The 22,978-nt window shown below is 40.7% G+C and overlaps 3 protein-coding genes across 6 annotated transcripts in view; 2 read left to right on the top strand and 1 right to left on the bottom strand.

Moving 5' to 3' along the window:
* tspan4a (tetraspanin 4a) overlaps positions 1 to 13,239 on the bottom strand; it is a 43,599-nt gene extending 30,360 nt beyond the window's left edge. Inside the window, exons 1-2 of one of the 3 annotated variants that reach the window (XM_067248480.1) lie at positions 13,149 to 13,239; positions 2,431 to 2,510 (exon numbers count right to left, since the gene is read on the bottom strand). In XM_067248480.1, the coding sequence (XP_067104581.1) occupies positions 2,431 to 2,493 (63 nt within the window). In that variant the 5' untranslated portion in view covers positions 2,494 to 2,510; positions 13,149 to 13,239. Of the gene's footprint in view, positions 1 to 2,430; positions 2,847 to 12,510; positions 12,554 to 13,148 lie in introns of those variants that run through there. The other 2 variants (XM_067248481.1, XM_067248479.1) reach the window with 2 other exon arrangements.
* Positions 13,240 to 13,774: 535 nt separating this feature from the next.
* On the top strand, positions 13,775 to 15,370 carry LOC136955697 (gastrula zinc finger protein XlCGF57.1-like). Its single transcript, XM_067249427.1, has 2 exons — positions 13,775 to 13,952; positions 14,166 to 15,370. The coding sequence occupies exons 1-2, from the start codon at positions 13,775 to 13,777 to the stop codon at positions 15,257 to 15,259; spliced, it is 1,272 nt and encodes a 423-aa protein (XP_067105528.1). The 3' UTR covers positions 15,260 to 15,370.
* A 626-nt stretch (positions 15,371 to 15,996) lies between these two features.
* On the top strand, positions 15,997 to 21,654 carry taldo1 (transaldolase 1). Of its 2 annotated transcripts, none has more exons than XM_067248694.1 (8): positions 15,997 to 16,195; positions 18,748 to 18,871; positions 18,970 to 19,080; positions 19,507 to 19,638; positions 19,940 to 20,115; positions 20,237 to 20,434; positions 20,888 to 21,033; positions 21,165 to 21,654. In XM_067248694.1, exons 1-8 carry the CDS (start codon positions 16,096 to 16,098, stop codon positions 21,195 to 21,197), a joined length of 1,020 nt encoding a protein of 339 aa, XP_067104795.1. In that variant the 5' UTR covers positions 15,997 to 16,095; the 3' UTR covers positions 21,198 to 21,654. The 2 variants fall into 2 exon arrangements, with proteins under 2 accessions (XP_067104795.1, XP_067104796.1); XM_067248695.1 differs by having other exon boundaries at positions 15,998 to 16,195; positions 18,973 to 19,080.
* Positions 21,655 to 22,978: the final 1,324 nt, after the last annotated feature.

Raw genomic sequence — 22,978 nt, 5'->3', positions numbered from 1 at the left:
TTTGTGCAAAGCGTTACATTTATTTGTGAATCATCCAAACAAATGAACCTCGCGCTATATTTACTATTGAAAGGAAAAGGAAGTTGATTGTGTTATTCGTAGTTGTAGATTTTGAGAATTCTGATAGGCTTGCATTGCTTTACCCTTCTCGTTACACTGCCGCCTAGGTTTGGCATAGTTACGATAGCGCTAGGGGGCGTATTGATGCGGGTTAATGTAAACAGAAACATTTTTGAAAACGATCTTGTGTGTACGACGTTATTTTTGAAAACGGAGGGGCAGAAATATTCGTTTCTGTAAATACCCGGCTATGTGTAAACGTGGCCTCAAACTGCAGTCCTGGCACATTGGTCCTACAGGTATTCAATAGACTGACCAAGTGGACACGTGGAAAACCAAGATCACACAGAAGGCAAACTCAAAATCAAGGGGAACAGATCCCACCCAAGCCAATCAGAAGCCCTGCAAACTGTGCTTAAGAATCCCACTGACTGCTGGGGTCTGACCTACATTTCCCAGGCAAACAAAACACACTTCTGAAGACGGAACTTTAATTTCTTTCTCTCTCCCTCCATTTCTTTCGCTTGCTCATCAGCCTCCTCTTGCCCCCAGGTCCCCACAGTATGAAAGTGGCACAATGGTGCAAATGAGATTAATTAGGGAGTGACTGTAATTGAGAGCCTTATTTGGTAGTTAGCCACTGTGTAGGGCTTCCCATCCCACCTCAGTGAGCTGAGTGTGACAGTATGTGATTAGCGTCAAGTATCCTTGAGTATTTTGGGTGGCCATTGTTATTGTAAATACTCTGTGAAGTAATTTCAGCTACACTGAGGTCTTATTCCTGTTTGCCTTGAGAAGTAGGATATTTTTTTACTTAGGTCTTTTTAAACCATGTCTGTAAAGCACTGATACACCAGTGTTTCTCTCCCAGCTTGGCAGACACAAATTCTCCAGGCTATTCCGCTTATTTCACTCTGTTAAGGTAATAGAGGAATTAACATAAGGATAACTGAATATGGCCCCAGACTAAGTGAGTAGTTCTTGGATTTCAATTTGAATGAAGTACCGAGGCAGATGTGAGTGTCTTAGTGTCACCATGGACACAGACACACACAATCCTTTTTTAAACCCATTGACTTTAAAATTTGCTGCCTCACCCTGACAACTTGTGAATCATTTGTGTTAAGGACATTGTATTTCATTCAAGCGTTGAGTGGAGAGCAGAGAAGAGAGTGTGTGTGCACATGCATGTGAGAAGAGAACAAAGATGAAGACAAAGAAAAGAGAGAAGAAGAAGTAAGTGCATCTGCATCACTTTCTTACCTTTGAACACTTAACACTTTACTTGAAGGGGGTCTTCATAAGCATTTGTTATACCTTTATGAAACCCACTATCAAACCTGCACATATCAGTGGTAGTATAATAATTCATGCAAAATGAAAGCTGATCCTATGTTTTTATACATTTTTGTGGACCGACTGAGGAGCCATAGAGCTACTGGTCGCAGCCTATAAACAGGCTTTTAGTTAAAAATATATATATTTTCGGCTTAATTATATTTGTGGGTAAGCACATTCATTGAGAAGACCTATTTCAGGACATATACGTTATGTCATTCATTGCCACAGACAATTAACCTCTACCCCACTGGGCAACACGACACACAGACAAGCCACTAATCACAAACACATTGACCCTTCTCTGACAGCAGTTTATAGCTGATACTTGAAGGTATGGATGTCTTGAAGTCCCTGGAGAGGAGTGGACCTTGGAGCTGAGATTACTTTTTCAATGCCCAAGGTCTCATTTTATAACCAAAAGAACAGACACATTCACAGGGAGTCAAAGGGAGCCACATATGGATGGTGGTGAGATGGTGGTGACTGAGAATACCCCCCCCCCCCCGCAAAACAAAAACACAGAGATCTGGGAATTTGTATCACACCAACAGCCAACACTGTGAGTTGGTTTGTTGTTATCTGTGAGATGACAAGAACAGACAGACAGGGACAGGGAGAAGTTCCCAAGGGTAAAGAGATAAGATCGCTTTGACTGACTAGACTGACAGCAAATGCTTTTGTGGGAGAAGGGATAAGCACTCACTGGGAACCATCTGAAGAGTTGCAGGTGGTAATACATTTTTGGTGTGTCCGTTTAAATCCACTGACAGCCACGATTCAGTTCGAGCACACCACAGCAAAAAAAAAACATGTTTATGCCCACTCTGGCTTGGTGTGTAAATAGGGCACATTTGTATTATTTCAACTAACAGCACACATGCCTAAACCAGTAACTATTCAACTCCAAAGGCACCATCCAACCAACCCCCCCCCCCCACACACACACACACACACACACACCCTCAAACACACACAGACCAGGCAACGCAGTAAAGACTTGAGAGTAGCCCAGAAGCGGGTATTACTCACCCAGAAGAGGAGGTTGAAGAAGACCATTCCATAGCGCAGCCCCATCATGCAGCCCTCGGCCATCCTGCAGCGCCGCAGCTCTAGAAGGAAGATGAAGGAGAGGTCCAGGTAAAACACCACATACTTCTTCCCAAGGGGGGTGCCATAGCGACCTTTAGTGGTCTGTGGCCCGGGCCCCGCAGTGTGGAACCCAAAGGCGAAGGGCGGGCGCTTGTACTCAAACTCCCCGCTGTATCGGTGGAAACCAGAGCTGAACGGGGGAGTATCTGGCTTGCTGTCCAGTGACGGGCTGCGCCGGTAGGGGGTCTCGTCTGTGCTTGAGCGCCTCATCTGGGGCCAGTGGACTAGACTATAGTCAGTTAGTGTTCTAGTAATTTCTTATTTTCGGAGCTCTTCAAAATCCCACCAAAGTCTTCTTTGTTGGGCTACCTTCTGCAAAACTGCCAGAGACTAAAACCAAATTGGCAGGGATGCAAGTCCAATGGAGGGAAGCATCTGAGAGGAAACGTGCTCAGAGGACAAATGTGCATATTTGAGAGCAATTACATAAATAAAAAGAAATGTCTTTCAGTACAGTATAAACACCAAAAACATAGCTGAATCTGACATTTGATCTGTTCTAGGATTCGAATTTAATCGCTGTTGAAAGATTAAAGTCCAAACCCAAGTAGTTTTGCTCCCAATTCGATCCAGTTTCTAATTCTTATCCTACAACATCTGGATATTCCTGTAGTCCATCATCTTAATCCTGTGAAGCACCTGTGTAATTACGTGGAATTTTCAGCAAATCCCTTAACACCTGTTAATCGCTGGCTTCACTCTGCTAATCCCTCAGCGCCTTTGCCTTGATCTGTGAAGATATCCCAACAAGCACTTTAATTTCTGCATATTTTTTACCCAAACCATAAAACCATGGGGAAGACATTTTACACCCCAAGCCTCTGCAATCTGGACGGTTGGTGGAACACCTCGGATGCGTCACACCTGGTGTCGTGAAAGAATCCTGGGCAGGTTCCTCTGGCAGAGGTATCAAAATCAGACACAGACAGGAAATCCTTTTTCACAGATCTATCTGCTATGCACAAGTACTAGTTTCCAATCAAAAAAACATTGAGTTGAAATAGATTTCTCACAAATGCCTGTTCTTGACTTTTGCTGACATGCATAAAAAAAGTTAAAAGCAAGGTGCAGCATGCAGAGATGAAGTGATATGTAAAGCGCATGAGAAAAAGCAGTCTTTGGTTTCTTTAGGTGAGCCTTAAATGTAGACCATCTTCTGTTCCTTTTCTTCTTCTGCCTCCTGTACAACTCCCACTCTTTCTTTTTTTCTAGAAGTCTTCAGATATTTCTCTCTTTCCACCTACCACTGCTCCTTTTTTCCATGTCTGCCTGCTGCTTATCTTTCTCCCTTTCTATCCCTCACTCTCACTCCCTCTTTCTGTTTGTTCCTCCACCTCTCCTTCCTTCACTCTCTCCCTCTGTCTACCTCTCCGTTAGAGCTGATGGAGATAAATGTCCTTGATTCCCAGTCCTGAAAGCAGAACTGCACGGGCAAGCTGTCCTCTCTCCTCCTCGTGTCGTCGTCTTGTCTGTGCGCTTTCTCTGCCTCTTAGGTGGGTGAGAAAATAAAAGTGCACACCAGGGTCATGGCTATGCAGTGAAGGAGAAAGAGCAAGACAGCTTCCTTTGAGAAAGGAGAAAGAGCGAGAAGAAGAAAAAGACTGCAGTGTTCTAGCAGCCGTCCAGCCTGACTGCCTGGAGCTCCTCTCTCTCTTTCCCTCCCTCACTCTCTCCCTCCCTCACTCTCTTCTCCACTCGTGCAATCTCAGCCCCCCACTACCCCTGCCCCTCCTCCTTAGTAACTGTCCCCAAATCTGGCTGTGACATGGGCTGGAGCAGTCATTCACAGTCTAGCCACACCCTACTACGGAGCTGAGCCAATCAGTCACTTGCATCCCATCCTCCCTTGCACACACACACACACAGATACAGAACCTCTCTCACTCTCTTCCACACCAACGCATGAACGAGAGAGCTCCTTTTTGGTTAAGACAGCAAGGTTATGCAGCATGTTTTCCTTGCACCAGTGCAGTGTCTTCATTTCCTCCTCTCGCTCTCTATTTACATTCCGATATACAATTCTCTCTCTTTCTCTGTCTCTTTTTCTCCACTCCCTTCACCTCTTTCTCTTCCTGCTCACTCTCATTCCACATTCTAAGGTCGTTCTTGCACACAAAAACCTGGCCACGGTCTAGCTACGCCTCACTTCAGTCATGTTTTCTACCCTAGTCCCTCTGGACAGGGTAACATGCACCAACACTGCATAGTTCAATTCCCATGTTACAATCAACTCTTCCCATTTCATGCATATGCATGAACACATGGAGGGAAAAGCGCATTGGCTCAACGCTCTGTCACACACACACACTCAAATAAAATAACAATGCGCTTTCTACATCCCTGGGTCAATACCCTATGAATCCTTATGAAGGTTGTATTGGTTTTTCATAATAAGGGTCAGATTGTATTGAACGTCTTTCTCTCAGGATGATGTTGTGGAAACTGACATTGTTCTCTTTAGACATGAATCTTGGTTAGACTGTGGGGTATCAATGTTGTGCTCTAGCCACTAATACAAGAGGTATCCATGGTTGATGTTTTCAATAAAAGCATGTGCACAATGCACTTACTGAGATCTAAATCTTGCAGATTCAATCAACAGACATCTGTAATGTATTTCACATCATCCATCGAACTGTTTTGACACTTTAAAACATGTTATTTTGCGGTTGTTTTTTTCCAAACTTTACAAATCTGTTCACTTCATTAAAAAAACATAAGAATACACAGGCAACAAATTATGTTATTTAAAAGAAGGCAATCACTCCCTCTTGTCAGTTAGATTTTTTGTCAGCTCTAATTATTTCTTGGTAGTTTTTTCCTGAGCACAACCCCAGATAAAATAAAATCACACAACATCCACTTCCATCTGTATTTGTGCCAGTCTGCTCAGCAAAATCGCGATTAAATAAAACTGAATAATTTATCAAATCTATATTGTGTAGCAATTTACAGCCAACACTTATTCAGACAAAGTATCAGACAAAAACATATTCACACTCACATGTACATGGAATAAGGTTATAGGATAGTGAGTAGGCTAATCAATTATGTCAAATACTGTGTAATAATTGAATCTTAATAATAATAATAATTGAAGTTGTTACAATGGTGTTGTGACTGTTGTGACTGTTTTAGATTCCAAAGTGTCAGAGACATCCATGTCAGCTAATAATCTCGCTTGTCACCTTTGAATGGTGAGTGTGAAAAAGATCCTCCAGTAATCATTCTGTATGCATATCTGTCACTTCTTTCATTAGGATTATAGAGCCAACCCATCTGGGCTCACATAAAGCATCTCATCCCTTTTGCCAGTCCACTTCCCTATAGTAGTCAAACAGTGGGAAGACGATTACCCTAAGGATTTGCCTGTTGTGGTTATGCGTAGATAGAAAGGAAGAATGTGAAGGTATGTGTGTTACACAAGAGTTGACATTAAAGGAGGGCTTGGCTCATCGCATATTATAAACCCACTGCTTTAGTCTATCGAGGAATTAGATGAGATTAGTGAAGAAAATCCACCTTGAAGACAGGGTGTAAAGGATTGTGCAAATAATCCATCTGTCTTGCACATACAACAAGCACACTTGCACACCCTCACAGATACACTTACGCCAATCAAAGCAAATAAAAACTCTTGAAACATATACCAATTCAATCAAATACAGTTACAGTATTCATAAATTACTACAAGTAATCTCAAAAAGGATTTAATACTGGAATTTTATTAAGTGATTCAGATTTTAAAATGAAATATTCATAACATGTTAAATAGAATTGAGCTTCAGAAAAATATTTATTTAATATATATCTGTGTGTCTGTATTGCTATTCTTGTGGGTACTCACAATTCAGTCCCATAACCCTTACTCTTAACTCTAACTTTACCCAAACCTAACCCTTCACCCCAAAACATAACCTGAACTCTAAATCAAATCCCAAAAACTAGCTCCTAACCCTAATCCTAAACCCCTTAGAAAAAGCATTTGAATTTCTGAAGACCAAGAATCAAGATAGTCTCTCCACATTTATAGGCAGGGTAGGCAATGTCGTTGAGAAGCACTTCTTGTCATATTTACAGAAATAAACTTCACATCCTGATAGCAACAAATAAATCAAAAGGTTTGACAGTAAAATTTAGTAAATCAGATATCTGTGAGCGTCGCCAAATGCAATGATTGGACGGGCTACTTGTCTGTCTGTCTACCTCTAGGCAGTACGCTTTCATGTGTTTTGGAGGAGTGGCTTTAACCCTTGTGCTGCCTTCAGGTCACATGACCCAAAGGTTGATAACGAACCATCGTTGTGTTTACCCAATTTTACCCAATACAAAAACAAATAAAAATTATTTTCTTTTAACCTTCACGATGTGGGGGGTCTGAGACAGCCCAACGGTTAAAAGAAAATGCTGTTATGCGGTAAAGTTGTCGCAATACGACGGTGGGTCACAATGACTGATGGGTCATAATGACCCGAAGATAACACAAGGGTTAAAGGGAGGGGGTGCAATATTTTGGTTTGAATCCTTTCAAACTCAAGCTAAAATTGCCTATCCTGCTTTTTAGTTTTACTATTCTTGAGAGGACTTCTGATCCTCACAAGAATAGCTAAACAAGTCCAAACACACACACACACACATATACACACACACACACACACGTGAGAACAAATAAAGATAATTTAAATAATACCTGCTTGTGTGTGTGAGTAATCTTGTCACTAGTCTGAGTGACATGTGGCAGGCAACCATTGCCTGCCACATGTCACTCAGACTAATAAAGAGTTCAAGTGAGAGAGCCTCATAGTGATAAACAGGGCTACTGATAAAGATAGAGTGGAGGCAAGGTACCAAGCCAGACCAAGCCAGGTCCAGAGTGTATGTGGGTGAATATATTTGTTTGTGTGCACATTAAGCACTTGCTTTTTTTATAATCTTTCATTACCTGAAGTTATCTCTTGCTCTAAGATTGCTATATATTTTATGGTCCTGGGAAAATAATTAATGTTATAGTAAGCAGCACATTATCTATAGTCTATCACTGTGACATTTACTGACTAGGTTTGCTTCTTAGGGCATCCATCCACCCTCTTGACCTGTCCACATGAAAAATACATGCTTTTAAAAGGTGTTGAAAGAGGAAAGTTGCAGTTGCTGTTGCAGTGCTGGTAGGCCAGTGTGATGTGTGTGTGTGTGTATATCTCTAACTGGATTTGAACTTGCATAGATTTGTTTCACCCACGTTAAACTGGGTAAACTCAAAGGCTGTGAAATGTTTTGAAGAAAATGTATGTAATGTTTGCACAAAAGACCAAATATCCTGTATTGGCAACTTCAATGCTTTATGCAATGTAAGACCATTAAAAATGTGTATGCCACGTAATTCCTAATTCCGTTTTGATTACTATCATTTTAATGGAACTGCTGTTCACACATGCTGAAGGATTTTTGAAATAAAGGTTTACCTCATATGTGTTTTGGGGTACCAAGCCCACATCACCACACCTAACTATTAATTGTAAAAATGTTATTCATAATTACTGTTAAAAGATGCAAGGCAATAGCATAATCATGACAAGATAAAAGAAGAAAAACGAGACATATTGCTGTCTGAAAAAGCAAATGGTGCCTCCAGCAGATTCAGCTTGACAGAGCAAATATTGAATTAAATGTGCCCATTTGTGCTTGGTTTAAAAATAAATAAATAATAATAATGCAATAAATGCTGGTATCCAAACTCTGTGAATGTACATTATTATACTTAAGTCTACAATGTATCAAATAACTAAAACTGAACATGGATTCCAATTGAAGGACATTTATAAAACAATATTATGGAACAGACTTTATGTACAATGGGGGGAAACACAAAGAGCTACTTCAACGAAGTGTTTATGGGTTTTCGCATTGACCCCTTCACCCCCATGTGGCCAATTTACACACTGCATGCAGACAACACTTCTGGCATCCATTCTAAAGGCTCATTATCTGTAAAGCACACTGTGGATTATGCACACAGTAGATGATGCACACTGCTAATGTTGCAACAGGTCCCCTGTGTCTCAATCAACTTCCCTGTAAATCAAAATACTCATAAACATTGTTCACACAAGGGGCCAACAGGAATTAGACAAGACTGACAGCCAAGGTGTCCTTGCCTTGCAAATTACACTGAACACAAAAAGTCAGTAAAACTACAGTAAATCCTGTATGCTTTATTTCAATCTGTGTTGATATACTGTATATGTGATATGTGAATGTGGGTATTGGATGCATAAAAAGGTTTGATGCTGTATATAGACTGTGGGGATACAGAAAAAGGGAAAAGAAGAAAATGTAGAGATTTTCTTCTGATATCGTATTTTCCTTGAGCCTCCATGCACACAGACTCCTCTCCTTTGATCAACCTAAAACAACTACACTTCCAAACATGATAACTGAATCAACAACAATCTCTAGCACTAAAGCAATATTGGAGGCTTTGACAAGAAAATCCAGGATCTTGTATGTACACTGCAAGTCTCAAACTTTCTTCACCAAAACAAAGAGCTGGAGCATTTGGACACATACGTCCTGATTTTCAACAGATTTGTTTCCATGACAACTAAGCCCCTAGCTGAGGAAATAAAAAAAGCACCTTGTGAACTTTTCAATGAAAGCAAGTCACCGAGGACTTCTGTGTGGTGAGCCGTGAATACTAATGACATTACAGGCCTAGTTAGGGATATGCAACACATTTATATAAGGCAGATTTGGTGGTATTTCTTATTGTATTTGGAATGTATGTGATTCTCTCTCTGTGTGTATCTTTATGTTTGTGTGTATAATCTATCTGAGTGCATCAAGATTATTTTGGCGTGACAAATTACCTATGTTTATGTGGGTGATTTATTGGCGATACAGCCATTGTATTGGCACTGTTTTAGAGTGGTTGGACACAAAAAGTGAATGTGAACTCAGCTATTCTTGTCTATGTTCAATTAATAAGGGCAGTGCTACTTTGAGATAAATTTTTAAACAAGAATTTGTTTACTAAGACTTTTTTTTCCAGTCAATCATGAACAAAGCAGCATTTATTTTCCCATAAAGGTGGTCTGAAATCTGATAATGGTGCCAGTAAAGGTGCCAGCTTTTAAACACTAATTGGTTTGCTTTCTTCATAGCTCCAAAAGTATAGTAGCTGTATCTGTCTACAGCACAATGTTGTTCATATTCACATCTACTGAGGTAGAGAGCTCTTGGTAAAATTAGCTTCACATTTCTTAAGATTATCTTGTTGTCCAGTTTGAGAGTTCCACTAAATCATGGTAGAAACATGCTCTTGACTGGTTTCCTCCATTTTAATGAAACATTTCTCTCCAGTTTTTTCCAGTAAGGGTGTAGACAACAATGGAGATATTGTAGATCCATGGAATTATGTAAATTAATGGTTTCCTACGATGTGTATGTGTGTGTGTGGCAGTGCAGGCTCTGCCTATAAGTCAAGCATTGCTTCTAGGACCGTATAATGGGATTAAAGGTAGGGTAGGCAATGTTGTTGAGAAGCACTTTTTGTCATATTTGCCTAAATAAACGTAACATCTTGATAGCGACCAATACATATAAAGGTTTGACGGTAATATGAAATTAATCCGACATCTGTGGGCGTCGCAAGACTGTAATAAACACAACCAATCATTAAGCCGTACCGTGACAAATGATTGGACGGGCTATCTGTCGGTCTACCTACCTACCTGCGTGCACTCTGCCCCTGTACTGAATTTGCATTACTATAGTTTTGTGGGAGAAGCTTTGAAGGGAGGGATATTATGGTTTTAATCGTTTGGAATTGAAGCTAAAATAGCTAGCTTCGCAGAACTTGGATACACAACCTTTAATTACCAGGCTGGGAATATACAGGTAACAAGGGGTAATGACGTGTGACATGAGCTACCGGGAGCTAATTGGGGATATGATTAGACAAAGCACCTTGAATCAACATGAAAATAAGATATTTATTAAATGAGAACTTGTCATATTAGCAGCAATGTGATTCTGCAACTTTAAGACGGTGAGGATTAACCAACACAAAAGCAATAATGTAGTTTGAGACTGATTTCCATGGAATAACAGTTTCTATATTCATGGGCCTCATTAACACCCTTTGGTACACCGTCCTTTAGTAATAGCAGTATTGGGTCAAGTTGACAAAGTTCTTATGCTGTTGAATCATGTAAAGATCTCGGACAAGCCATTTGTGCATTTAAAGCCGCTCTGTTGACAGCATCAGAACAGAAACAATCATTTCTATTTTAAAACAGCTTCTGGGACCACACGCCCATTTCTGTGTAAGTAAGTACATTATCTTAGCTTGTATTATGAGTTTTATTGTACAAACAAAATGTGTCAGGAATACAGAGTCAAAGCCTGTATGGAACTTCCATGTTTAAAATCCCCCAATATGACAGATCAAATGCGACATCAAGACAACATTCAATTGAGTGCTGTTACATGGTTGCATGCAATAAAAAGTTTGCACTCTTTTCTTACACATTACACTTAATACAGCATAATATTGACAGAGTGATAGAGAGAAACAAAGATTGTTGTTGTTGTTGTCGATAACAGGGTATGATGGTGTGACTAAAGGGAAGAAAAGTGTGGTTCAGGCTTGTGGTATTCCCTCCACAATACATGTCAGTACACAGGGAATGAAAGCAATCATCAGAAAGTAACACTAATGTGGCCTTCCATACAACTCGACTCCAAGCAAGCAGACAGGGACACACAATAGCAAAGACTTTAAAGGCCTCCACATTACAATTAAGTTCAACCTTGTGGTGTAGTGTGAACACCCACTCTCTTTTGATATCTGAATTTCATTGGATTTTTCTTTCATAATGCAGCACTTTCAGCAAAATGTTCTCAAAGAAGCTTAACTCTAATTTGTACCTCAATGTGTTATCATTACCCATCTCTCTCTCTCTCTTATGCAAACACATTGATTACATGTGTCCCTCACTCCCTCACTTTACTCACACAAAACCCACCCAGCCACACATACACACACACACACTGCTGCACTACAACAGTGTTGTGCTTTATCACTCTCTGTGGAGCCAGTGTTTAGGATAATTATCCAGAGGGTTGCCACACCTAGAGGGAGCCTCAAGTTGGCCACAAAACTCACAGAAAAACACCAGCTGCCAGAGTAAAAAAACAGTAACTCTCCTTTCTCACTCTTCCTTCTTCCCTGTTCCATCTCTCTCTCTCTCTCTCTCTCTCTCTCTCTCTCTCTCTCTCTCTCTCTCTCTCTCTCTCTCTCTCTCTCTCTCTCTCTCTCTCTCTCTCTCTCTCTCTCTCTCTCTCTCTCTCTCTCTCTCTCTCTCTCTCTCTCTCTCTCTCTCTCTCTCTCGTAATAGTCAACTTTCGCCTGCCTTGTGAAAGCATATTCCACATCTTAATCAAAATATTAAAGCCCAAACATGGAAGCAACACTTTGCTCTCAACTTGTGTAACTGTAAACATCGTCCAGCTGCCGTTATGGGTTCATCAGTTCATCCACGTTTGGATTTGGAAGCGTGGGAGCACATTTGGAGGAGGTTGTCTCTTTCTTCTGTGTTTAACTGTGTACCATTGAAATACACAGCTTTACAAAATATATGGGGTTGATTTTTTTTCTACAGGTTGCAGACATAGCACAAAGGTTAGCATAAACACTTTGGACAGAATTCCAATTGAGAAACGTTCTGCCTTGTGTAATCTTTTGAATCAATTCTAAATTAACTGAACCAAATATTAACAGTTAACCAACCATGTTCTGGTTATTGGTCTAATACAGGGCTGTCCAACTTTAAAGTTGGGTTTCTCTAACTTTAATCTGTCCTGCTTCCAATAATTGTCCGTTTGACAACCCAACTGACAAGAACTGTTGAACAGACCTACTGCATTAAGGCAGTACACATTACAACGTTTACATTTTACCTTTGAAATGCAGGCACTTGTGGTTTGGGCAGGCATTTGCCTTTCTAACCTCTCCACACAAAAAAGAAAACCAAGGGAGGGATCAGTTCCTGGAATTCTTGAAATTCCGAAATGTTATTCTCTTCCTGAAGTTTATTTCTGTCTTTCATCGAGAACCAGAGGGGAACGCTCTCTTGCTCTTTCCCTCTCTCTATGGACCAATCATAGCTTATGCTTTTCATTTTCTCCTCCCTCCTCTCCCATCAATATGATAACATGGAGATTACTTTCTCAGTTACAACATGGTTGCTTTACCATGTACAGTTTGGTTGCTATGGAAAGAGCATAAATATTGACCGTAGTACAAATGCTAAGTGAATGTGTGACAATTATAAAGTCCCCCTGAACAGTAACAGTGCTGGCATGATAAAGGGAGTGGTATAAAAAACCTAGACACTGTGGTCTGTATGTTGCCATTTCAGAAATAGAATACACTGATCGCTGCAACCAACAGAAAAGTAATGTACTTGACTGTAAAACAAACTGAATGTGTTTGTCTGTGTCTGCCTGTACTCTACAGGAGAATCCGTCATATCAAACAGTCAACAGAATATAGTATTCATAAATGACAAATACAAAAGTATTTTCATGTTGCTCACCTCTGTAGTTCTCAGTTTACTTCAACAGTATCCTTGTCCGTTGTGTTAGAGTAACTTTTAAATACCTCAGCTGTTTAGAACCACTCTCTCTTTCTTTCTCTCCCCCCTCCCCCCTCCCCCCCCCCTCTCTCTCTCTCTCTCTCTCTCTCTCTCTCTCTCTAACATATTGAAACTGTGGTTTTCCAAAAACAGTCATTCAAATGGAGATTGAACACGTGTGATTCCAGTCGAATGTAGCAACAGTGACATCTAGTGGAGACAAGATCAATACAACCTTTGTACCAACCTGCAAAAGTCTCACAATTAATCTTGTGCTACTGTAGTGAGCACTCTGATTAATAAATTAACTCTCCACTGGAGGTAAAACCATACACATCTGAAATCTAATAGAAGACCGTCATGTTTGAGGTCAGGGTCGTCAGGGTCGTAGATTAGGTTGTCATGTATGTAAGCCGTGACTGGCCACACACTCCTGCACAGTAGGTGGCGGTGTATGCATAGCCTACTACTTGGATGCGATCCACCAATCATTGTCGAGAGAACACTGTACTAGACATTCTCTGACTGTACTCAGTTAGCTTGCAGCATACGCTGTATTTAGTCAACGTTTAGCAATTTCACTGAAAATGGCCACATTACAACGGTTGAATGGATTTCTCACCGACCGACTAGCCGCGGCTGCTATAGAGATATTTGGGGCAGTAGAGAAGACGATGGTTGAGTATCAGGAACAAATTTCAGATTCTAAACAGGAGATCAGGCATCTACGAAAACTACTTGTGGATTTGGGTTACAAGTCAGACGGTAAGTGGGCTACAGTAGGCTACGTGGTTGCATTTTTTGCTTTTACATGATGGGAACTACAGTCCGCTTTTATTGTTGCCGTGTGGCCAAATGAGACAAAACGAGAGGCACGTGTTTGCATAATGTGTGAAATGCAACAGCAAACAGTATGCATATTCAGAAAAATGTTTAAAGCTCTTCACTGTTATAGAACTGTCCATTTATTTCAACCAGGCGTGCTTTCCATTGCCCCTGCCAGTGAGGACGTGTTTGTTCCTGAGCAAGAGGATGAGCAGGAGAGGGATGCAATTCCAATAGAGAAAGAAAGTGATGAAGACTCCCCAATAGAATCAGACGGCACTCAAGATGAAGAGAGTAAAAGTTTTAGTGGGGTTGACGGAGAAATGACATTGTCCAGCACAAAAAGAACCAGGGTCACAAGAAAACGTAAAGAGAAAACAACTAGTTACCACACCGCTGCTGCCCAAGTCGAAACCAGTGAACTGACACTGAGGGAAAACCCAGGGAAGAAACGACACAGCTGTCATGTGTGCATGAAATGCTTTAGCAGGCCAAGCCATTTGAAAGTCCATCAGAGAACACACACTGGTGAAAAACCGTATCAGTGTAAAGACTGTGGGAAAAGATTCAATCGCAAGTATTGCTTAGAGGTGCACATTCAGACTCACACATCTGATAAGCCGTTTTGCTGCCATGAATGTGGCAAATGCTTTCGTCGAAATGCAGATTTAATTCTGCACATGAGAGTGCACACTGGAGAGAAACCCTTTAAGTGCCCTTTTTGCGACTCATGTTTTAAATCGGGAGGTCACTTAGTTCGGCACCAGCTGAGTCATACAGGTGAAAAACCATATCAGTGCAATGACTGTGGCAAATGCTACAAGCGGAAAGAACACTTGACTGAGCATATGAGAGTTCATACAGGGGAAAGACCTTACTGCTGCACAAAATGTGGAAAGCGTTACAGTCTGAGGGGAAACCTGAGAGTCCACATGAGGACCCATGTGGGGGAGAAACCATTCAAGTGTACTTTGTGTGGCATTTGCACTGTATCAGCACACCACCTCAAACGTCACATGCAGATTCACACAGGAGAGAAGCCTCACGTGTGCCCAGATTGTGGAAAGTCTTTCAATCGAAAAGAAAAAATGACAGAGCACATGAGAACTCACACTGGGGAAAAACCATATTGCTGCCAAGGTTGTGGCAAATGCTTTAGGTTAAGGGCAACCATGAACATACACATGAGGACACACACATCCTCAAAAGATACTTTTCACTTAGAGGTGACTGAAGATGATGACTAATGCTTATACCCTAACAGACACCTTACACTGACAAGAAGGGTTAGTTTTTTGTATAAGTCCAATAAGAATAATTGAAAAACTGTATTTATCCTAGCTAATGAAGCAAACTGATGTTGGTTGATGACTGCATCAAACTTATTCCAACTTTAACTAATAAAGATTTGTTTGCAAATTCCTGGTTTCCTTTACATTTCAGTGAAATTCCCATTGGAATTTACCATCACAAATTATTGTTTGTTAGTGTTTTTGCCATATATAATGTAGCTTATACAGGTGTACTAACATATATATTATAACATTATGGACTTAAATTTGGTTGTAAAAAATACAAGGTGATTTTTGAACTTCACTCGTTCGACTTAGCGATTCAGTAGAATTGCAATTCACTCATTGCAATGTGTGGAAAAAAAGCTTACATGATATGTACAGACACTAAGCTAATAACATAAATCACACAACTGTAAGACACTCACTACTGCATTTAGCCCTATAAGGATGCATTTACTGTATACTTGGACGGCAAATAAACATGCAAAATGCATGTTTAATCAAACGGTTATTATTTATGTCTGATATGTAATACTTTCAACTTAAATTTTAAAAAAATTAATGAAATATTTCCTTGTCGTATAAGACGCCTATTTTGAGTACTAAAGTGTCTTGCTGTGGGAGGTGTGTAAGCAAGTATTGCTCTCCATTGGTCGAGAGATCAGCTGGTGTCTCCCCATCTTGCATCTCCTCCGAGCGCTACCCGTTAACCAACCTCAAGGCGTTCTCGTCTAAAATTATTGTCTCACGTGCTTTCTGTTTATAAAAGCTCTCCGTTTCCCTTCAACATGTCCAGTGTGTCACCAGACAAACGGCGAAAGATGGAGTCAGCGCTGGACCAACTGAAGAAATACACCGTGGTTGTAGCAGACACTGGAGATTTCAATGGTAACAGCTCGATAGTTCGGATGGCCGCGCATTATACCTAGGCTAGCTAATGACATTATATGACGACGGATGTGACTGTACGTGGAATGCGTAATAAATGGCATATTCGGTAGTTACATAATTGTTTGCTGCTAGTTAACGTTACTGTAGTTAGTTTGTGTAGTGGTTGTGGCTAGCCAGAAGTGAATCATTGTAGTGAAAGTAGCTCGTACAAATTTAGCTAGCTAGCAAGCCAATGAGCTCGGCCTGAACTTTGGCATTCGGATGAATCTGATAATCCGATTGATGACTAGTACTAGACTAGCTATCCCCCACCAAGGTAGCCTAGCATGCTAGTGACGTCGGTATGAGCTGGTTTGGTTATTCAAGTTGGTTACAAACAAGACAAACCACGGATCTATTGTGCATAACTTGACTACAGTAGCTAACTACGAATCAACACTGAATTTTTGCAGTGTGATGACTTGGTAACTAGCTAGGTATGGCTACCTAGCTAATGATTAACTAACTGATATTGCTAGCACGAAGTTTCTTTGTACCTTAATCGGCTACGAAAAGTGTTAACGACAGTTGGCGAGCTATTGATACTGGCAACGATGGTTGACTGATCGAGCTAGCTAAAACCACTTATTTTGCTTATTACAGTACCTGTTATTTGTATATGTACAGTTACCTTGTGTTATCAGAAAGTGACACATGTGGCGGGTTAGTAGTTTTTTTTGTACCTGATGTGCACATTTGTTGTTGATGGTCACGCCCATGGCCATGTTTTCCTAACCAGCAAACTTCCTGTTTTAATGTATGGATTTAAAATAAATCTTAACTAACCCAAGATATCGTTTCAATCAAAATGGCTATAACATGTATATCATAATCAGTTGTGCCTTTTTATCAATACTTTGTCGTCTCATGCCTTGTTGGTACAAGGAAGAGGAAGTAAAAGTGAAGTAATCAGTTGTTCTTTCCATTGTGATGCAAAACAAACATTTCGCCATGCTTGCTTTGCGAGTCAGGATGACAAGACAGAAATTGTGTCTGTGTAATGTAGGCTAGCTGTAATACAAACCGCAGTGACATGCTTTGTGACTTGCACAGTGTCCAGTTATACGTGAGGAATGTGGAATGGGCACTAACCTAAGTGATCTTAATGCAGGACTGTCTGGCCTTCACTTGACTCATGACCATTAAAGGGTGATTGATGCTGAATCACTTGTAAAAGGCTTTTACCATATTGTGAAATGAACTTTAAAGCAGAGGTTTGGTTGTTTGCTTTAATTAAATGATTACAAACTTAAGCCTTAAATTTGTTAGCTTACATCCGTTGTTGTGCTCTGCCCTCCTTAGCTATCAATTTTATAGTTAGTGTAATTATCTGCTCATAACATGATGATGCTGGACCTGATGGCACTGATGGCCTGGCCTGATGTAAGCCCAAATAAATGGCACTGAATCCTCATGTAAAAGCACCTTTACATTTACATTTATTCATTTAGCAGACGCTTTTATCCAAAGCGACTTCCAAGAGAGAGCTTTACAAAGTGCATAGGTCACTGATCATAACAACAAGATAGCGAAAAAACATCGCGAGTAGCCAAAACATGAAGCACACATTGTGAACAACCAAAGTAAGTGCCAAAGGGAAGAACCATAAGAGCATGTAGTTAAACAAATTACAATTAAACAACATGAACTGCTATAAGTGCTAGTGTACCTGTGGAAAAAAGCAAGCAACAGTAATAAAAACAATATATACCTTTAGGCCTCATCGATGGGAATAGTTAGATGAATATTAAAGTGCAGGTTTACTTGCAGATGGATCTGCACCTCAGTTGGTCTATTTTTCTAAGAGGGCTGACGTTTTACAAAATCAGTTAAGGGTTTGAATGCCAATTTCTTTCATGTAGCCTACCATGTAGGCCTAATGGGAATTATGCATTTTTCACACACACTGAAGGCCTTTGTTCTCATTGTAGTTGTCAGGCCACTTTTTGTCCAGAGGCATTTGGAGCTGGTCCAATTTGTCAGAAGAACTGTGCCTTATCTTGATCTTGAGAAGGAGATGCTATGAGAACATCTCTACTTGAACCTTGTCGGACTGAGCAGTGTTTAAGCGTATATATTTTACAGGAATAAAACAGAGAACTATCTCCGAGCATATGCTCTGTATGTATATCAGTACTGCACTACCAATGTCATTCTTATGCTGTTTCTTAATTGACAGTTTCTTCTCTTCCAAAAAGAGATCTAGTAATTCAGTAGCCTAGATCATAATTGCTGTGTCTGGGTCAGAACCCACATGTGAGTTTGGTTTAATAGGCTGGGCATAATGTTTTTTTTTTGTTTTTTTTTCAGACTGGAAACTTTGATTCCATACATTTTGGCTAGGTTCTTGTAAGGGCAGGAATTGAAGAAATGCAGTCTTTTGTAACAAACAATAAAAAGGAATTTAAAAGAAGTTTTCCCACTAACTTTTGTGTGCTAATATCTGCTTGGGTCATATTTGTGAGTTGGTCAACTTCCCTTTTGTTTTGTTTTCAAAATTTCCCTATTAGCTATTGAGGAGTACAAGCCTCAAGATGCCACCACCAACCCATCTCTTATTTTGGCTGCTGCCAAGATGCCTGCCTACCAACATTTACTTGACCAGGCTATAAAATATGGCATTGCCAAGGGCGGGTAAGATTGCCATTCATCTCACCACCTATGGGGGGAGGGGGGGGGGGGGGGGGGGGTCTACAGGGCAAGAACATTTCTAATGCTATGTTTCTGTCCAGCAGATCTGAAGAGGTCCAGGTGACCAACACCATGGACAAGTTGTTTGTGAGCTTCGGCTTGGAGATTCTGAAGAAGATCCCAGGAAGGGTCTCCACAGAGGTGGACGCCAGGTACTAGAAACCCCCTGGTCTCTGAGCTGGCATCTGCAGTCTGCACTGTTGGTTTTACTTCCTTCATGTTTTCAGCATAAGAAAAAAATTATCCTAGACGGCAAATCCAGTCCCCCAGGTTAGCAATTAATCATGCCAATAGCAATTATGTATTGTAATGCTGCACATTCAAAAGGTAGCCAAAAGTAAAGTTATTACGTCTAAGAATATTAGTCTCAAATTACCCATTCCCAACTTTCAAGCAAAGTTTGTTTTCAAATACACTTTACATGATGTGCAAACCTCTCTACACTTAGAAGCATGATTTGTCAGAAATGGCAGAAGGGTAGATGCCTTTTATACACTGTAATGCTCTTTCTTCCAGACGTATTTGTTTAAACGTACAATTTGAGACTGCCAGATCACTAATACATCCTCTGACTTCAGGCTCTCCTATGATAAAGATGAGATGGTGGCAAGGGCCCTGAGGCTCATTGCTTTGTATGAAGAGGCTGGAATTGGCAAGGAACGCATTCTCATTAAACTGTCCTCGACATGGGAAGGCATCCAGGCTGGCAGGTATGTGTCCGTAATATGCACGTTTGGTGTTTATTGGGTGTCATTTTAACATGAACTGCTGTCTTTGTTTTTACACTTAAATGTTTAGTATTGTTTGAGATCCAACACCAGTCATTTAGATGTCTTTTGAACTGGTTTATAATCCCTAATATGCAATTGTTGTCCTCTGTATCATATATAAAGTACAGTCTTCCTTCCTTTTTGTTTTCAATTTTTACTGACACTTTGCCTAAAGCAACAATATGAGTGAAACATTAACCTTGTCAGTGTCCTTCAACTGCCCACCTGCATGTCTTTGCAGAGAGCTGGAGGAGAAGCATGGGGTCCACTGCAACATGACGCTGCTGTTCTCCTTCGCCCAGGCGGTGGCCTGCGCCGAGGCTAAAGTCACACTGATCTCACCCTTCGTGGGCCGTATTCTGGATTGGCATAAAGAAAACACAGATCGTAAGAGCTACGAGCCCCATGAGGACCCAGGTATAGGACTTCTATCTTGGTATAAATGGATGTATTATGAGTCAAATTCTTTGTCCATAGGCTCACTTTAACCATCAAAGTACAATCCTTTTTCTTTTTCTTACCTTTTCTACCTGTCAAGGAGTGGTCAGCGTGACCAAGATCTACAACTACTATAAAAAGTATGGTTACAGCACAGTAGTTATGGGTGCCTCCTTCAGGAACATTGGTGAAGTGAAGGCCCTTGCTGGCTGTGACCTGCTGACCATCTCACCTAGCCTGCTGGGAGAACTGACCCAGGACCATGCTGTAGTAAAGCCAGCACTCACGCTGCAGAATGGTATGAAATCTATCCTTTTAAGGATGTGGAGGAGGCAGCAAAAACATGTCACACACTGCCCCACGTGGTGCTCTGTAGCATTAATTTCATAGTTGTATTGAGTTGTCTATGTAGTGATATAGGGGCAAAGTTAGTATTGTACTTGTGTAATAGAAATGGAATGAGAAAAAATAGACCTACTCCAAACAAGACATTTGGTGTTCTTATTTGCTCTCCAAATGCAAAAGATTTTAAAGGACAGGCTACAAGTCACATTCTGTTGATGAAGTCTTGAAGTCAAGTTTTGATTAAGTCCTGGTATCAATGTACATTTAGTCATAGCTTTGTTATATGCTAGTTACAGTATTCAAAGCCACTTAAGGACATTGTTAGACAAGCCCCCTCAGACTTTCTGATGACGATCCTAAATTGGACTGTGCTGTAATCTTTCAATTAATACATTTTTATTCCCAGCCAAGGCCTGTGATGTAGAGAAGGTGCACCTGGATGAGAAGGACTTCCGTTGGCAGCACAATGAAGATCGCATGGCTGTGGAAAAGCTCTCAGATGGCATTCGCAAGTTTGCTGCTGATGCCATCAAGCTGGAAACCATGATCAAGGTAAAAGGGAACAGGATTTTTTTCTTTTTCTCTCACCTTTTGTCAACCACAAGAATTTTTATAGTCAGTTGACATTCTTTGCTTCTGCTATTCCGAAATCATTCTGATGGTATGTCTTCTTTTCTCCACAGGAGAAAATGCTGAATGTGAAAAATGGCCAGTAGAGAACTGTCAGTAGCCTTGGGGTGGACTTCTACCACTTGGTGGGAATCTATGGGACCAAACTCCTATCCTCCCCTTAAGCCCTTTTGATGGGCCCCACTGAACAGATGCCTCATGCCCCTTTTTAAGTAATGCTGAGTTTGTAGAGTGAGGACAGCACTGATTAAATTATCTGGAAGTAAGAAAATATATGGTAGTTGCCCCTGGAGATTTGATCTGAAGGAAAGAACACTGTAGTCAGACTTGGCCCAGGCTTAGTGGCGACCTGTGTCAGGTCACTTCCAGAGGACCAATTGCCTATTTGGCAGGCTAGAACTGCCATCTTTTGAGTTGTACACAATGTTTTGCTTCTCAGGCCTGGAGGTTGATCTAAGCCACACTAACAATTATGACATTCCTTAATAACATCAGAATTAAATATTTTGTTCTGAATCAATTAAACTGTGTCCTTGTTGAGAAGTCTTGTGTCTTTCATAAACTTTTTGCCTTCAAAACATGTCTTTCATAAACTTTTTGCCTTCAAAACACAACCAGGTGTAAGGCTTGGCACTGTAGTAAACCAGCCTGGTGGACTGTCTTTCTGGCAAATGAATGTGCCCAGGCTATTCATAAGTCAGTTACTTTAGGACACAATTATTTCTGTAAAAAACCCAGAGATTTAAGCCATTTATCTATGGAGACCACATTGGTGACAATATAAAATCTTCCTCATCCATCTAGTGTCACTTGACCTATCCAAACTGCAGGCAATGGTTAAGACTGCGCCCTGAACCGCATATTTTGATATGCGGTTCAGGAAGTCAGATGGCTGAGCGGTTAGGGAGTCGGGCTATTAATCAGAAGGTTTTTGGTTCGATTCCTGGCTGTGCAAAATGACGTGTGTCTTTTGGCAAGGCACTTCGCCCTACTTGACTCAGGGAGAATGTCCCTGTACTTACTGTAAGTCGCTCTGGATAAGAGCATCTGCTAAATAACTAAATGTATATTTGTACTTAAAAAAATATTACATATAAATATAATATTATATAGGTATTGCAATACTGTAGCATGCTGTATACATGTACAGTTGCAATGCTGTTTAGGCTACCATGTAAAAATTGTTGTTTCAGAATAGTAAACCATCATGGCTTGCATACTGAAAAATGTGACCAGATGCAGTAGGACACCCTGGTATTTTTGACAGTGCATTTGACATGGTATGTATTAGGATATTCTATTTAGTATACCTGAATTTTTTTTGGGTAAGGTAGGATGGGTATTTGGAAGCACCAGCAGATAGTCACTCTTGACTGCCACATGAAATCCACAAGGTGGCTCCAAACCATGCATTTTGAATGGCATTTGAACAGCATTTTTTTTTTTACAGCATATGGGATATGGTGGTCTGTACTGATTTGTCATCCCAGCCTTAAGTGAGCTTTGGTCAGTAAGGGTTCCTGGAACCGTGAAAACCACATATTAGACAATACATTGTTGCTAAATCCAGACATTTTAGTATGTTCTACAGCAGAACATGCTGTTGCAACCAATACATATAAAGTGCAACCATTTTGGGACATACTGTCATAGCACATACACCCCCTTCCTGTCCCCCCTCTATGTTTATGTCCAGACAGCATTTTACATGTTCCATCAAAGCTGGGACCCTATCTTTCCCTCCTTTCTGATGCCTAGACCAGAAGGCCCCCATACATCCTCACCATGCAGACAGAAGAGGTCTTTGGCATTGTCTCTCTGGTCTTGAGTTTCACATCAGCAAAACTGCACCTGTTGAACTGAAAAG

This window comes from Osmerus mordax, chromosome 13 (assembly GCF_038355195.1).
Source record: "Osmerus mordax isolate fOsmMor3 chromosome 13, fOsmMor3.pri, whole genome shotgun sequence".
NCBI lineage: Eukaryota > Metazoa > Chordata > Actinopteri > Osmeriformes > Osmeridae > Osmerus > Osmerus mordax.
The sequence above is the reverse complement of the archived record's forward strand: the minus strand, read 5'-3'. Positions and strand labels throughout refer to the sequence as shown.